Source organism: Aquarana catesbeiana, linkage group LG09 (assembly GCF_042186555.1).
Source record: "Aquarana catesbeiana isolate 2022-GZ linkage group LG09, ASM4218655v1, whole genome shotgun sequence".
Classification (NCBI taxonomy): domain Eukaryota; kingdom Metazoa; phylum Chordata; class Amphibia; order Anura; family Ranidae; genus Aquarana; species Aquarana catesbeiana.
The window spans coordinates 321,856,619-321,872,212 of record NC_133332.1 but is presented as its reverse complement, the minus strand read 5'-3'; the positions used below and the strand labels follow the sequence as shown (position 1 = coordinate 321,872,212).

The following is a 15,594-nucleotide window of genomic DNA, read 5'->3' as shown; positions in this document are numbered from 1 at the left end:
ATGATTAACCAGAACACCCAGATCCTTCTCCATCATTGACTCCAAGTCTGTGATTAACCAGAACACCCAGATCCTTCTTCATCATTGACTCCCAGTCTATGATCTACCAGGACACTCAGATCCTTTTCCACCATTGACTCCCAGTCTATAATCTACCAGGACACCCAGGTCCTTCTCCATCATTGACTCCAAATCTATGATCCAGCAGAAATCTCAGATCCTTCTCCATCATTGACTCCAAGTCTATGATTAACCAGAACACCCAGATCCTTCTCCATCATTGACTCCAAGTCTGTGATTAACCAGAACACCCAGATCCTTCTCTATCATTGACTCCAAGTCTATGATCCACCAGAATACCCAGATCCTTCTCCATCATTGACTGCAAGTCTATGATCCACCAGAACAAAAAGATCCTTCTCCAACATTGACTCCAAGTCTGTGATCCACCAGGACACCCAGGTCCTTCTCCATCATTGGCTCCAAATCTATGATCCAGCAGAAACCTCAGATCCTTCTTCATCATTGACTCCAAGTCTATGATCCACCAGAACACCCAGATCCTTCTCCATCATTGACTGCAAGTCTATGATCCACCAGAACAAAAAGATCCTTCTCCAACATTGACTCCAAGTCTGTGATCCACCAGGACACCCAGGTCCTTCTCCATCATTGGCTCCAAATCTATGATCCACCAGAACATAAAGATCCTTCTCCAACATTGACTCCAAGTCTATGATCCACCAGAACACCCAGATCCTTCTCCATCATTGACTACAAGTCTATGATCCACCAGAACAACCCGGATCCTTCTCATCATTGACTCCAAGTCTATGATCCACCAGAACACCCAGATCCTTCTCCATCATTGACTCCAAGTCTATGATCCACCAGAACACAAAGATCCTTCTTCATCATTGATTACAAGTCTATGATCCACTAGAACATCCAGATCCTTCTCATCATTGACTACAAGTCTATGATCCACCAGAACACCAGGTCCTTCTCCATGATTTATTCCCAGTCTATGATCTACCAGAACCCCCAGATCCTTCTCTGTCATTGACTCCAAGTCGATGATCTACCAGAACACCCAAATCCTTCTCACCATTGACTCCAAGTCTATGATCTACCTGAACACCAAGATCCTTCTCACCAATGACTCAAAGTCTATATCTACCAGAACCCCCAGATCCTTCTCCATCATTGATTTCCAGTCTATGATCTATCAGAACCGCCAGATTCTTCTCCATCATTGACTCAAAGTCGATGATCTACCAGAACACCCAAATCCTTCTCACCATTGACTCCAAGTCTATGATCTACCTGAACACCCAGATCCTTCTCACCATTGACTCGAAGTCTATATCTACCAGAACACTCAGATCCTTCTCCACCATTGACTCCCCCAGAAGTACTACTCCCCCTAGAACATATGATAAATGTGTGCTTTAGCCGAAGTTTCTATTGTACATACAGGCCTGGAACAACCTACCTGCTCTGCTGTGATCTTGATAGACCTTGTGCTAACAACCGTTTGACAAGTGCTGACAGGACTTAATTCCTCTGCACTCCTCCTGCCCTCTATTACTACATACTGAACTTCTTTCAGATGTCTTCAGGTTCATCATTTCCCTTCCTCTTCTCTGGCCCTAAGTGGTTCTCGATGCAGAGAGTGTCACTGACACAAAGACATCAGAACCACCCGCTGTATCATTGTTCTGTGATTGGAGAACAACGTGATACTGCGCCCCCTGAGGTGGGCTGAATGAACCTAGAAGAGGTCAGTGGGGGACAGCACTGGAGAGGAGGTGAGTATTGCAGCCGGAGCTGTTTTTTTTTATTTCTATGATTGGTAGGGCACTCATTAAATTTAAATAAAACCAGAGATGGAGTATAACACACACATAGAACATACTGCCAGAAAAATCACGTTCACGATTTCTTATAAAATATTTGATCAGTGAGGTGTTACCTCTAAGAATTCTTCCATTTGTCGTCTCAGCTCTTCTTCCTCGTGTACAGCCAGATTCTTCTGCATTGCATTCACCCGAGATTGCAGTTTGTCAAAATCCTCCAACAAGTTATCTTCAGACAGTCTGTCAGGAAAAGAGAGATTTGTCAGGACAGGAAATGATGGGAAGTCTCCCCAACAGGGACACAGATGGCAAGATTTTTAGTAGAGTGAGGAAGAACTTCCGACAATGTCCTATTGCTGTCTGTAGTGACAACTACTCTCCATTTATTGTACTGGTGTCACAGGGACAGGAAGTGATGGCATATCTCCCTAACGGGGTCACAGACAGGAAGAGAATCCTAAAAGAAATCTTAACACTTCCAATGACCTATTTCAAGATGTTTTTAAAGCTAAAAAAAGGTTTTGTCTTGACTTACCAGATCTCCTCTTGGATAGGAATGAGTCCTTGCATGACTGGTTGTCTACACTCCCCGGCCACTTTATTAGGTCCACCTTTCTAGTAGAGTATTGGATCCCCTTTATTAGGTCCCCCTTGCTAGTAGCAGGTTGGACCCCCTTTATTAGGTCCCCCTTGCTAGTAGCGGGTTGGATCCCCTTTATTAGGTCCCCCTTGCTAGTAGCAGGTTGGACCCCCTTTATTAGGTCCCCCTTGCTAGTAGCAGGTTGGACCCCCTTTATTAGGTCCCCCTTGCTAGTAGCAGGTTGGATCCCCTTTATTAGGTCCCCCTTGCTAGTAGTGGGTTGGCCCCCTTTATTAGGTCCTCCTTGCTAGTAGTGGGTTGGACCCCCTTTATTAGGTCCCCCTTGCTAGTAGCAGGTTGGACCCCCTTTATTAGGTCCCCCTTGCTAGTAGCGGGTTGGATCCCCTTTATTAGGTCCCCCTTGCTAGTAGCAGGTTGGACCCCCTTTATTAGGTCCCCCTTGCTAGTAGCAGGTTGGACCCCCTTTATTAGGTCCCCCTTGCTAGTAGCAGGTTGGATCCCCTTTATTAGGTCCCCCTTGCTAGTAGTGGGTTGGACCCCCTTTATTAGGTCCTCCTTGCTAGTAGCAGGTTGGATCCCCTTTATTAGGTCCTCCTTGCTAGTAGCAGGTTGGATCCCCTTTATTAGGTCCTCCTTGCTAGTAGCAGGTTGGACCCCCTTTATTAGGTCCCCCTTGCTAGTAGTGGGTTGGCCCCCTTTATTAGGTCCTCCTTGCTAGTAGCAGGTTGGACCCCCCTTTATTAGGTCCTCCTTCCTAGTAGTGGATTGGACCCCCTTTATTAGGTCCCCCTTGCTAGTAGCAGGTTGGACCCCCTTTATTAGGTCCCCCTTGCTAGTAGCAGGTTGGACCCCCTTTATTAGGTCCCCCTTGTTAGTAGCAGGTTGGACCCCCTTTATTAGGTCCCCCTTGCTAGTAGCGGGTTGGACCCCCTTTATTAGGTCCCCCTTGCTAGTAGCGGGTTGGACCCCCTTTATTAGGTCCCCCTTGCTAGTAGTGGGTTGGACCCCCTTTATTAGGTCCTCCTTGCTAGTAGTGGGTTGGACCCCCTTTGGCCTTCATTCTTGGTGGCGGAGATACAACAAGGTGTTGGAAACGTTCCTCAGAGATTCTCCTCCATAGTGACCTGATAACATCACACAGTGGCTGCAGATTTGTCGGCTGCACATCAATGATGCCAATCTCCCGTTCCACCACATCCCAAAGGTGCTCTATTGGATGAGATGTGGTGAGTGTGGAGGCCATTGGAGTACAGGGACCTCATTGTCCAGTGGTGAGATGATTGGAGCTTTGTGACATGGAGCATTATCCTGCTGGAGGGAGCCATCAGAAGATGGGGACACTGAGGTCATAAAGGGATGGACATGGTCACCAACAATACTCAGGGGGGCTGCGGTGATTAAGCCATGCTCAGTTGGTACTAAGGGGCCCAAAGTGTGCCCATTCCATGGGGAAACACGTTGATAGTGATCCAGGAATCAGAGATGGAAACATCTTTAGTACATACGGTTGTGAGGATATCGGAGTTTGCTGAATATTGGAAATTTGAGGGTATATAAAAAGTCTCATTTACTAATAAGGGTCTTCTATGGAACGATATATTGACTGAAGACATTTCCCCGGAGCGTCGCTTACCTGCTGGCACTTTGAACATGCTTTAATGAGTCTGCGAAGTGGAGATATTTGGGGTCCTTCTTCTGGACTTCCTGTGTACAAACCAAAAAAAAGAAAAGAAAAAGATGATCGAGAAGTGACAAACCGATTGTATTGTATACAAAATGCAAGCAAGGTCCATTGGGGTGGAGGAACTTGACTGGCCTGCACAGAGTCCTGCCCCCCCCCCGATAGAACACCTTTGGGATGAATTAGAGCAGAGACTGCAAGCCAGGCCTTCTCATCCAACATCAGTGCCTGACCTCACAAATGCTCTTCTGGAAGAATGGTCAAACATTCCCATAGACACCCTCCTAAACCTTGTGGACGGCCTTCCCAGAAGAGGTGAAGCTGTTATAGCTGCAAAGGGCGGAGCCAACTCAATATTGAACCCTCCGGACTAAGACTGGGATGTCATTAAAGTTCATGTGTGTGTAGAGGCAGGCGTCCCAATACTTTTGACAATATCGTGTATGTAGGAACAGATAGGGAAGGTTTCTGAATGATATGACTTCCCATGATCTAATGACATTACTTCATAGATTGTGATAAATCTCAGCAGTGTGACATGAATGGTTCCCAGCAGAATAAACAAGTGTTGTGTACCCCGTCATCGATCAACCCAGAAAATCCAGCAGAAGTCACAGAGATTCCGGAGAGTTCCATCCGCCCAGTACTGGGGTTCCATATTCATTGGGGTCCTCACATGTCTTTCCCTGGAAATGTCTGAAACTGGAAAGAACGTCACTTAGAAGGTAAGTCTTCTGTACTTGTATGTCAGGAATTCGGAGATAGGATTTGCCCCTGGCAGTGGAGTTGCCCCTCTTGTGGCTATAACATCCTCCACTCGTCTGCGAAGGCATCCACAGGATGTTGGATGAGAAGACCTGACTCACCATCGGCGTTCCAATTCATCCCAAAGGGGATCAGTAGGGTTGAGGTCAGGGCTCTGTGCAGGACACTTGAGTTGGGCACTCCATTCCAAAATCCTGGTCATTAATATGGAGCTGCCCTCTGTTGTGGCTATGACAGCCTTCACTTTTCTTGTAAGGTCTTCAGTAAGATTTTGGAGGGTGTTTGTTGCGAATTTGTGCTCATTTGGTAGGTCAGCTACTAGTGTTGGATGAGAAGACCTGGCTCACATGTTGGGCCCCACATTGGGCACCAGAAAAAAAGCTCCTGGTCACAACTGGTATTCCAATTCTTACCAAAGGTGTTCAGTAGGGTTGAGGTCAGGGATCTGTACAGGACACTTGAGTTCCTGCATGACCTCAAACCTACAGAACATCCTTGCCCTACAGGTGTTCTGTAGGGTTAAGGGTAGGTACTAATGTTGGATGAGAAGACCTTATACCAAAGGTCTTCCAAAAGTAGGGTTGAGGTCAGGGCTCTGTACAGGACACTCCAGTTCCTCCACACCAAACTGGCCACATCATGTCTTTATGGAGCTGGCTTTGTACACAGGGGGGGCGGGAGGGGCACAGTCATGTCTTTATGGAGCTGGCTTTGTACACGGGAGGGGCACAGTCATGTCTTTATGGAGCTGGCTTTGTACACGGGGGGGGGGGGGGGGGGGGGCGCAGTCATGTCTTTATGGAGCTGGCTTTGTACACGGGAGGGGCACAGTCATAGTGGAACAGAAAAGGGTCTTCAAACTGTTACCACAAGGTTGGAAGAGCACAATTGTCTCCAATGTCTTTGTTTGATGGCGTATTACCAGGACTCTTCACTGGAGACACCCGAACTCCATCATCTGGTGGGGGGACACATACTTTTGGCCCTATATTGTATACTTATATATAGAATGCCTATGCTCCTTTACAGACCGTAATAAAGGACTACTCAGAGAAGTTTGTTGAGCAGAGTGCCTGTCTTCCCCCCTCCCCCACACAAAAAAATGTAGACAATTTGTACAATAGTTTGGTTGACGTTCCGGGTCACTTTATACGCCCCTCCCGGGTCCCGGGCCTTTGTCTCTCTATTCACTTCCATTCACATACCATGACTACGAAATGCAAAAGATTCATCCCGGGTTTGTTGGCTTTGGTGTCGGCGAGTTTGAGCAGAGATGACACACGGAAACCAGCCGCGTTACCGGCATATCCACCCTGAGAAAAGAAAACCGCGCGTCACATAACGAAGACAGCTAGAACAAGCATGGAGGACAATACATGGAGGACAAATCATGGAGGACAAATCATGGAGGACGAATCATGGAGGACAAATCATGAAGGACAAATCATGGAGGACAAATCATGGAGGACAAATCATGGAGGACAATACATGGAGGACAAATCATGGAGGACGAATCATGGAGGACGAATCATGGAGGACAAATCATGGAGGACAAATCATGGAGGACAATACATGGAGGACAAATCATGGAAGACAAATCATGGAGGACAATACATGGAGGACAAATCATGGAGGACAAATCATGGAGGACAAATCATGGAGGACAATACATGGAGGACAAATCATGGAAGACAAATCATGGAGGACAATACATGGAGGACAAATCATGGAGGACAAATCATGGAGGACGAATCATGGAGGACAATACATGGAGGACAAATCATGGAGGACGAATCATGGAGGACAAATCATGAAGGACAAATCATGGAGGACAATACATGGAGGAAAAATCATGGAGGACAAATCATGGGGGACAAATCATGGAGGAGCTTCACTATCTGCCCCATACCATTCATAAAACACAGGTTCATCTGATTTACTAAGCTATCTCCATATAAGTGAATAGTCTCCACTTCCTTAATAAATCAGACCCTCCAAATCTCTGCAAAGTGGACCTGTCACCTATATATGTTAGTGAAGTGTGTGGGGGTTTATATATAATATGGGATATATAATATCAAACATTATGAACATTTACTGTGACTGCGCACACATATATATATATATCTATATTATATACAATTTAATTTTTGGAGATTTATTCTCCAAATATGGAAAGGTTTCTTCACAGTAAGAGCTGTGAGAATTTTGGAATAGACTCCCCCCAGAGGTGGTTCTGGCCGGCTCAGTAGATTGCTTTAACCACTTCAGCCCAAGAAGATTTGGCTGCTGAATGACCAGGCCATTTTTTGCGATTCGGCACTGCCCCACTTTAACTGACAATTGCGCGGTCGTGCGATGTTGTACCCAAACAAAATTAACGTCCTTTTTTTCCCACAAATAGAGCTTTCTTTTGGTGGTATTTGATCACCTCTGCGTTTATTTATTTTTTGCGCTATAAACAAAAAAAGAGCGACAGTTTCAAAAAAAAAAAACACAACATTTTGTACTTTTTGCTATAATAAATATCCCCATTTTTTTTAAAAAAAAGCAAAGTTTTTCTCAGTCGAGGCCGATATCTATTCTTCTACATATTTTAGGTAAAAAAAAAATCGTAATAAGCGTATATTGATTGGTTTGCACAACAGTTATACAAAATAGGGGATAGATTTATAGCATTTTTATTATTTTTTTTTTTTACTAGTAATGGCGGCGATCTGCAATTTTTATCGGGACTGCGACATTATGTCGGACACTTCTGACACATTTTTGGGACCACTGGCATTTATACAGCGATCTGAACTATACAAATGTGCTCTAAAAATCAGTGCTATATCATAATGCTAATCATAATGCATAGTGCTATAATAATCAGTGCTATAAAAATGATTACTGTAAAAATGTCACTGGCAGGGAAGGGGTTAACACTGGGGGGGGGGGCGATCAAGGGGTTAAATGTGTTCCCTGACTGTGTTTCTAACTGTAGGGGGAGGGGACTGACTAGAGGGGATGAGAGATCGTGGTTCCTAGCTAATTAGGAACTTGCTATCTGTCACTCCTCACAGAACAGAACAGGGATTTGTTTGTTTACACACACTTCCGTGTTCTGCCTCTTGTGCCTGCGATCGCTCGTGGACGGCGGTCACGGCGACCGTCAGCCACGAGCATCGGCACCCCCGCAGTGCAGCGGGCGCGCGCCTGCTCTCACGATCCCACGAGCCGACGTATGGCTACGACAGTTCGCGGGATCGTGCCGACCTGCCGCAGTAAAATGATGGCGGCTGGTTGGCAAGCGGTTAAGAAAGTCCTGGATTCTTTCCTAAATGTAGAGAATATAACAGGGTACTGACATTTATAGGGAAAGGTGATCCCGGGAAAATCCGATTGTCTCTCGGGGGGATCAGGAAGGAAATTACTTCCCCTACTGGAGAAAATTGGATCGTGCTTTGCTGGGGGTGCCTTCCTCTCGATCAACTCTGGGTATAGGATTGTGTATATGGGATTGTAAACATGTTTTATTCTTTTTATTGGTTGAACTGGATGGACTTGTGTCTTTTTTCAACCTGACTAAATATGTAACAATATAACTATCGAACTATGTAACAATATAACTATAGAACTATAGAACTATGTAACAATTTTACAATTAAACGTTATGAAGACCAGAGGACGGTCTGATAAGAATGAAGGACATCAGACTTACGGCATTCATGAAGTTTCCGGCTTTCAGCACCAGTTTCAGGATGAAATGTAATTCTGGGCATTGAAGTAACTCTGTAAAGAAATCAGAAATAAAAAAAACACTTCTGTTCAGGTTACATTGTGACATCTCTGGATTCTTCACAGAGACCTTCACTGGTGAGCAACCATAGAAAGGAAGGTGGGTGAGGGCCGTATATATGGACTGTCGGAGTTTATGGCTCTAATTGTCTTCTGTCCCTGAGAGGTGATGACCTCTGACCCATAAAAACGGCATGAACCTTTTGTGTTTCGGAGAACACCGTGGTTCTGGAATGCAGTACCGGGACAGGGTCATCCAGTGCCCAGGGCAAGGATGCAGAGATGCGCCCCCCCCCCCCCCCATTAATACATGCCGTAGAATGTGTCCATTTTTTGCCCCTTTGCTTTACTGTGCCCGGGCCAACTACCCCCTTTGTCCCGGTGTCTTGTCGAATACTGTCCCCCATCGGATAGTGTCCCCCCTGTAGTGCGCAGGCACAGTACGGAGGACAAACGAGACGCCGAAAGTCTCCGAAGTTCAACAGCTGATCATCAGCTGTACATGGCGCCTGCGCTTTTATTCTCACCCTATGTCCAGGTTCATTCCCTACTATCCAAGTGGACATAGAGTGAGAATAAATAGTTGCCGAGCGCAGCGAGGCCGTGCCCGAAGCGTGGCGAGCGAAGCGAGCCCGCGAGGGGCCCTCTTACAAAGCCATCGCTAAGAAGTGCCCAAGCGCCGTGTACAGCTGATGGTCAGCTGATCAACTTCGGACACTTTCGCCATCTCCTTCTCCTCCGTACTGCGCAAGCGCTGCGCCTGCGCAGTACGGGGCGGACACTATCCGATAGGAGGACAGTTCTCGTCAGGACACCGGCCCTGCTGGAATGTGCTGATTTGCATGGCCCCGCCCACTATTAATGAGATTCTAATTTTTGGGATGTGATGGAAGTGAGTCGTGTAGATACATTCGGGTTTAGGAGGCTCTATTGTGCTTGATGCCAGCTTGCTGAGGCTTCTTTGGGGTTCCTTTTGGTCCATCTCACCATCACCTGTTGGGTTTACTTTCTATTTTTACTGTCATTGGACATTTCTATGTTTTCTCTATTTCCAGTATGTTCCCTTATGTGAGATCCTAATTTCCTTTTCCTTCTAAATCTAATAAACTGCAATCACTTTTTTTTTTGTAAATCAAGATATAAAATGTTCTGATACATTCAAGTCAATTAAGTTAGTGGCACCTCAAAATAAACTGACCCAACGTTTGTGGAATCCCCACCCATCACACCTACCTATATGGCAGAAAGTATGGGAACCCCCCCCCTTTAAATGAAGATGTTCATGTGTCTCCAGTGAAGGGTCCTGGTAATACTCCATCATACAAAGACATTGTAGACAATTGTGCTCTTCCAACGTTGTGGTAACCCTTTTCTGTTCCCCCACCACTGTGCCCTTCCCGTGTACAAAGCCAGCTCCATAAATACATGGTGTGACCAGGTTGGTGTGGAGGAACTCCATTGTCCTGCATAGAGCCCTGACCTCAACCCTACTTTTGGAAGACCTTTGGTATAAGGTCTTCTCATCCAACATCAGCTACTGCCCTTCACCCTACGGAAGACCTTTGGGATAGACTGGATGCCGACTGTGAGCCAAGTCTTTTTTTTGGTGTCCAACATGTGGCCCAACATGAGAGCCAGGTCTTCTTATCCATCATCAGTACCTGACCTCACAAATGGGCACAACTTCCTACAGACACCCTCCAACATCCCCCCCAGAAGAAAGGAGGATGGTATAGCTACGAAAGAGGGCAACTCCACATTAATGGCCATGGTGTTGGAATATGATGTCCAATAAGCTCATATAGATGTGATGGGTGGAGGAACTTAAGTCCTGACCTCAACCCTACTGAACACCTTCAGGATAAATTGGAACTCTGATGGTGAGCCAGGTCTTCTCATCCACCATCAGTACCCGACCTCACAAATGGGCACAAATTCCCACAGACAGCCTCCAAAATCTTCCCAGAAGAGTGGAGGGTGTTATAGTAACAAAAGAGGGCAACTCCATAATAATGGTCATGGGGGGAAGGGGCAACTCCATATTTACAGCATCGTATTGATGATCACTGTGTAGCAACTCTGTCATAATGACCCTGGTTTTGGAATGAGATGTCCTCGTATAGCTCATATAGGACTGATGGTCAGGGGTACACGGACATTTGGCCACATAATGGATGTACCTGTGTAAGTATGGTAATTAGTCACACAGAATCAACTGATTTCAACGACTTCTTAATTAAACAAACAGAACAATCGAACGTTTCACCTTCGGCGGCTGTCTTTAGTTCTCTGGCTGCTGAGAGCTGAGACACGATGGCGGGGTGGAAATCCTTCTTCAGAATCAGCGACTCCAAACGAAGGCCGTAGCTACAATGTACAAAGATCAGTCATTAGTCTTCAATCAAACTGGTAACTTTGTTTTATATTCTCATTTATCATTTATATAGGAATTTATAATTGTGTAGTGTGAGAAGAGGAAAACAGAACTTGTTTATGAAGATACAATGAGAGTACAGTGAGGGTACAATGAGGGTACAGTGAGGGTACAATGAGGGTACAGTGAGGGTACAGTGAAGGTACAATGAGGGTATAGTGAGGATACAATGAGGATACAGTGAGGGTACAATGAGGGTACAGTGAGGGTACAGTGAGGGTACAGTAAGGATACAGTGAGAGTACAGTGAGGGTACAATGAGGGTACAGTGAAGGTACAATGAGGGTATAGTGAGGATACAATGAGGGTACAGTGAGGGTACAGTGAGGGTACAGTGAGGGTACAATGAGGGTACAGTGAGGATACAGTGAGGGTACAATGAGAGTACAGTGAGGGTACAGTGAGGGTACAGTGAGGGTACAATGAGGGTACAGTGAGGGTACAATGAGGGTACAGTGAGGGGTACAGTGAGGATACAGTGAGGGTACAGTGAGGGTACAGTGAGGATACAGTGAGGGTACAGTGAGGGTACAGTGAGAGTACATTGAGGGTACAGTGAGGGTACAGTGAGAGTACAATGAGGGTACAGTGAGGGTACAATGAGGGTACAGTGAGAGTACATTGAGGGTACAGTGAGAGTACATTGAGGGTACAGTGAGGGTACAGTGAGGATACAGTGAGGGTACAATGAGGGTACAGTGAGGGTACAGTGAGGGTACAGTGAGAGTACATTGAGGGTACAGTGGAGGGTACAGTGAGAGTACAATGAGGGTACAGTGAGAGGGTACAATGAGGGTACAGTGAGAGTACATTGAGGGTACATTGAGGGTACAGTGAGGGTACATTGAGGGGTACAGTGAGGGTACAGTGAGGGGTACAGTGAGGATACAGTGAGGGTACAATGAGGGTACAGTGAGGGTACAATGACGGTACAGTGAGTGTACAATGAGGGTACAGTGAGAGTACATTGAGGGTACAGTGAGGATACAGTGAGGGTACAGTGAGGGTACAGTGAGGGTACAATGAGGGTACAATGAGAGTACATTGAGGGTACAGTGAGGGTACAGTGAGAGTACAAGGAGGGTACAGTGAGGGTACAATGAGGGTACAGTGAGAGTACATTGAGGGTACATTGAGGGTACAGTGAGGGTACAGTGAGGATACAGTGAGAGTACATTGAGGGTACAGTGAGGATACAGTGAGGGGTACAATGAGGGTACAGTGAGGGTACAGTGAGGGTACAGTGAAGGTACAATGAGGGTACAGTGAGGATACAGTGAGGGTACAATGAGGGTACAGTGAGGGTACAGTGAAGGTACAATGAGGATACAGTGAGGGTACAGTGAAGGTACAGTGAGAGTACAGTGAGGGTACAGTGAGGGTACAATGAGGGTACAGTGAGGATACAGTGAAGATACAATGAGGGTACAATGAGGGTACAGTGAGGGTACAATGAGGGTACAGTGAGGGTACAGTGAAGGTACAATGAGGGTACAGTGAGGATACAGTGAGGGTACAGTGAGAGTACAGTGAGGGTACAATGAGGGTACAGTGAGGGTACAGTGAAGGTACAATGAGGGTACAGTGAGAATACAATGAGGGTACAGTGAGGGTAAAATGAGGGTACAGTGAGTGTACAGTGAAGGTACAGTGAGAGTACAGTGAGGGTACAATGAGGGTACAATGAGGGTACAGTGAAGGTACAGTGAGGGTACAGTGAGGGTACAATGAGGGTACAGTGAGAATACAATGAGGGTACAGTAAGGGTACAGTGAAGGTACAATGAGGGTACAGTGAGAATACAATGAGGGTACAGTGAGGGTAAAATGAGGGTACAGTGAGGGTACAGTGAAGGTACAGTGAGAGTACAGTGAGGGTACAATGAGGGTACAGTGAGGGTACAGTGAAGGTACAGTGAGGGTACAGTGAGGGTAAAATGAGGGTACAGTGAGGGTACAATGAGGGTACAGTGAGGGTACAGTGAGGGTACAATGAGGATACAGTGAGGGTACAGTGAAGATATAGTGAGGGTACAATGAGGGTACAGTGAGGGTACAGTGAGGGTACAGTGAAGGTACAATGAGGATACAGTGAGGGTACAGTGAGGGTACAATGAGGGTACAGTGAGGGGTACAGTGAGGGTACAATGAGGGTACAGTGAAGGTACAATGAGGATACAGTGAGGGTACAGTGAAGATACAGTGAGGGTACAATGAGGGTACAGTGAGGGTACAGTGAGGGGTACAGTGAAGGTACAATGAGGATACAGTGAGGGTACAGTGAGGGTACAATGAGGGTACAGTGAGGGTACAGTGAAGGTACAATGAGGATACAGTGAGGGTACAGTGAGGGTACAATGAGGGTACAGTGAGGGTACAGTGAGGATTCAGTGAGGGTTACAGTGAGGATTCAGTGAGGGTACAATGAGGGTACAGTGAGGGTAAAATGAGGGTACAGTGAGGGTACAGTGAAGGTACAGTGAGAGTACAGTGAGGGTACAGTGAGGGTACAGTGAAGGTACAATGAGGGTACAGTGAGGGTACAGTGAGGGTACAGTGAAGGTACAATGAGGGCACAGTGAGGATACAGTGAGGGTACAATGAGGGTACAGTGAGGGTAAAATGAGGGTACTGTGAGAGTACAGTGAGGGTACAGTGAGGGTACAATGAGGGTACAGTGAGGGTAAAATGAGGGTACAGTGAGGGGTACAGTGAAGGTACAGTGAAGGTACAGTGAGGGTACAATGAGGGTACAATGAGGGTACAGTGAAGGTACAATGAGGATACAGTGAGGGTACAATCAGGGTACAGTGAGGGTACAGTGAAGGTACAGTGAGAGTACAGTGAGGGTACAATGAGGGTACAGTGAGGGTACAGTGAAGGTACAATGAGGGTACAGTGAGGATACAGTGAGGGTACAATGAGGGTACAGTGAGGGTAAAATTAGGGTACTGTGAGAGTACAGTGAGGGTACAGTGAGGGTACAATGAGGGTACAATGAGGGTACAGTGAGGGTACAGTGAGGGTACAATGAGGGTACAGTGAGGGTACAATGAGGGTACAGCTAGGGTACAATGAGGGTACAATCAGGGTACAGTGAGGGTACAATGAGGGTACAGTGAGGGTACAATGAGGGTACAGTGAGGGTACAATCATCGTACGGTGAGTACAGTGAGGGTACAGTGAGGGTACAATGAGGGTACAATGAGGGTACAGTGAGGGTACAGTGAGGGTACAATGAGGGTACAGTGAGGGTACAATGAGGGTACAGCTAGGGTACAATGAGGGTACAATCAGGGTACAGTGAGGGTACAATGAGGGTACAGTGAGGGTACAATGAGGGTACAGTGAGGGTACAATCATCGTACGGTGAGTACAGTGAGGGTACAGTGAGGGTACAATCAGGGTACAGTGATGTAGTGGGTAGCACTTTCTCCCATGACACTATCCTTATCTCCTCCAATATAGAAGACCCCGTTCTATCAGAGTCCACCCATAGACCAACAATGTAGGACTGACCCCTCACCACCGAGGTGTACAATGTGTCCTCTCCATAAAATGTCACCTTCCTCCTCATCCAATCCAACATCATATTCCCAACATTATTATTATTATACAGGATTTATCATTTCTACAACCTTGTGTGACCCCCCACCCCACCCCCCACCCCCCTTTCCTTCCTCCTATTATACTCAGGTCTCTGGTCATCTGAAAGGGAAAGTCAATGTGATCTGCATGAAGATTCCGAGTGACCTCCTCCGACTCTGATACATTGTACTATATACCCCTATAACTATACATTGTACTACATACCCCTATACTATACATTGTACTACATACCCCTATACTATACATTGTACTATATACCCCTATACTATACATTGTACTATATACCCCTATACTATACATTGTACTATATACCCCTATACTATACATTGTACTATATACCCCTATACTATACATTGTACTATATACCCCTATACTATACATTGTACTATATACCCCTATACTATACATTGTACTATATACCCCTATACTATACATTGTACTACATACCCCTATACTATACATTGTACTATATACCCCTATACTATACATTGTACTATATACCCTCTGTACTATACATTGTACTATATACCCCTATACTATACATTGTACTATATACCCCTATACTATACATTGTACTATATACCCCTATACTATACATTGTACTATATACCCTCTGTACTATACATTGTACTATATACCCCTATACTATACATTGTACTACATACCCCTATACTATACATTGTACTATATACCCCTATACTATACATTGTACTATATACCCTCCTATACTATACATTGTACTATATACCCCCTATACTATACATTGTACTATATACCCCTATACTATACATTGTACTATATACCCCCTATACTATACATTGTACTATATACCCCCTATACTATACATTGTACTATATACCCCTATA

The 15,594-nt window shown here is 45.7% G+C and overlaps 1 protein-coding gene across 1 annotated transcript in view; it reads right to left on the bottom strand.

Moving 5' to 3' along the window:
* The window catches only part of LOC141108844 (uncharacterized), a 69,577-nt gene that overhangs the window by 26,472 nt on the left and 27,511 nt on the right, over positions 1-15,594 (bottom strand). Inside the window, exons 6-10 of the mRNA XM_073600807.1 lie at positions 10,953-11,053; positions 8,610-8,680; positions 6,112-6,219; positions 4,094-4,164; positions 1,976-2,099 (exon numbers count right to left, since the gene is read on the bottom strand). Coding sequence (XP_073456908.1) covers positions 1,976-2,099; positions 4,094-4,164; positions 6,112-6,219; positions 8,610-8,680; positions 10,953-11,053 — 475 coding nt within the window. The remainder of the gene's footprint in view (positions 1-1,975; positions 2,100-4,093; positions 4,165-6,111; positions 6,220-8,609; positions 8,681-10,952; positions 11,054-15,594) is intronic.